Here is a 1,020-nt window from a genome sequence, read left to right as displayed (position 1 = left end):
GTCCCGCCCCGCCCGCCGCGCCTGAGGCTCCACCCCCTGTCCCGCCCCGCCCTTCGCTCCTCAGGCCCGGCCGAGCGGTCCCGGCTCCACTCGCGCCCTGTGGGGGCCGCGGCGCGCTCTTCCAGAGCCTTTGAGCCCCGCCTCCGCTGGCGCCCAGCCGGGCACGGCGCCGTCCCGCGCGTCGTATTTTGGCGGCCGGCGCGTTCCGTAGCGAGGCCGGCGAGCGGGGTCGGAGGTCGCGGGGCGGGGCCGCGTCCGTTGCCGCCTCCGCGGGCGCCTCCTCTTCCTCGAGCTCAGCCCCGGCGCTGACGCTCCAGCGGAGTCTGAGCTGCGAGCGCGTGAGGCGGGGGCGCGCGGTCCGCAGGCCGCCGAGATGGCCCTGAGCGACGAGCCGGCCGCGGGCGGCCCCGAGGAGGAGGCGGAGGACGAGGCGCTGGCCGGCGGCGCGGCGCTGGCAGCGTTCGGCGAGAGCGCGGAGACCCGGGCGCTGCTGGGCCGCCTGCGGGAGGTGCCCGGCGGCGGGAAGGCGCACGAGGTGGCCCTGCAGCAGTTCCGCGGTGCGTGGGCGCGGACCCGCGGCCGCTCGGCGAGGGCTGCCCGTACGCGGTCCCGCGGGCCGTGGCGGGGCGCGGCCTCCCCGGCGCGGCGTCGGGTGCACGGGGCAGGCGCGCGCCTCTTTCGGGGGCCCGCCGGGCGCCGGCTCGCGCGCGGGGTGAAGCGTCTGCGGCCTCCCGGGAGGCGGGGTCCCGCTCGCGTCTTGGTCCCCGGAGGAGGCGCCCGGGCGGCGGGTCAGCCCCGCAGGGTGGCCTCCGGGGCCTGCTCCCCGAGCCCGCTTCTTGGGGGCGTTGCGTGGACGGGAGGGGTGAGGGGAGGACGCGCGGACCCAACCTGCGGCGGACAAAGGCTGCGGGTTCGCGGACCCCGCGTGGAGCGCGCCGGCGGGTCCATGCGTCTGCGGCGGTGCGGGGTGTGCTGGGGGGTGCAGGGGTGCGCGTGGGGGTGCGGAGTGTGCGGGGGGGT

General features: G+C 80.4%; 1 protein-coding gene across 4 annotated transcripts in view; it reads left to right on the top strand.

Annotated features, from left to right (window-relative positions):
* The first annotated feature begins 253 nt into the window (after nt 1-253).
* Nucleotides 254-1,020, top strand: part of TBCD (tubulin folding cofactor D) — a 196,147-nt gene continuing 195,380 nt past the window's right edge. The window contains exon 1 of one of the 4 annotated variants that reach the window (XM_017524704.1): nt 254-557. In XM_017524704.1, the coding sequence (XP_017380193.1) occupies nt 374-557 (184 nt within the window). In that variant the 5' untranslated portion in view covers nt 254-373. Of the gene's footprint in view, nt 558-923; nt 943-1,020 lie in introns of those variants that run through there. The other 3 variants (XM_017524703.2, XM_037737131.1, XM_037737130.1) reach the window with 3 other exon arrangements.

The sequence above is a fragment of the Cebus imitator genome, unplaced genomic scaffold (genome assembly GCF_001604975.1).
Source record: "Cebus imitator isolate Cc_AM_T3 unplaced genomic scaffold, Cebus_imitator-1.0 Scaffold36, whole genome shotgun sequence".
NCBI lineage: Eukaryota > Metazoa > Chordata > Mammalia > Primates > Cebidae > Cebus > Cebus imitator.
The sequence above is the reverse complement of the archived record's forward strand: the minus strand, read 5'-3'. Positions and strand labels throughout refer to the sequence as shown.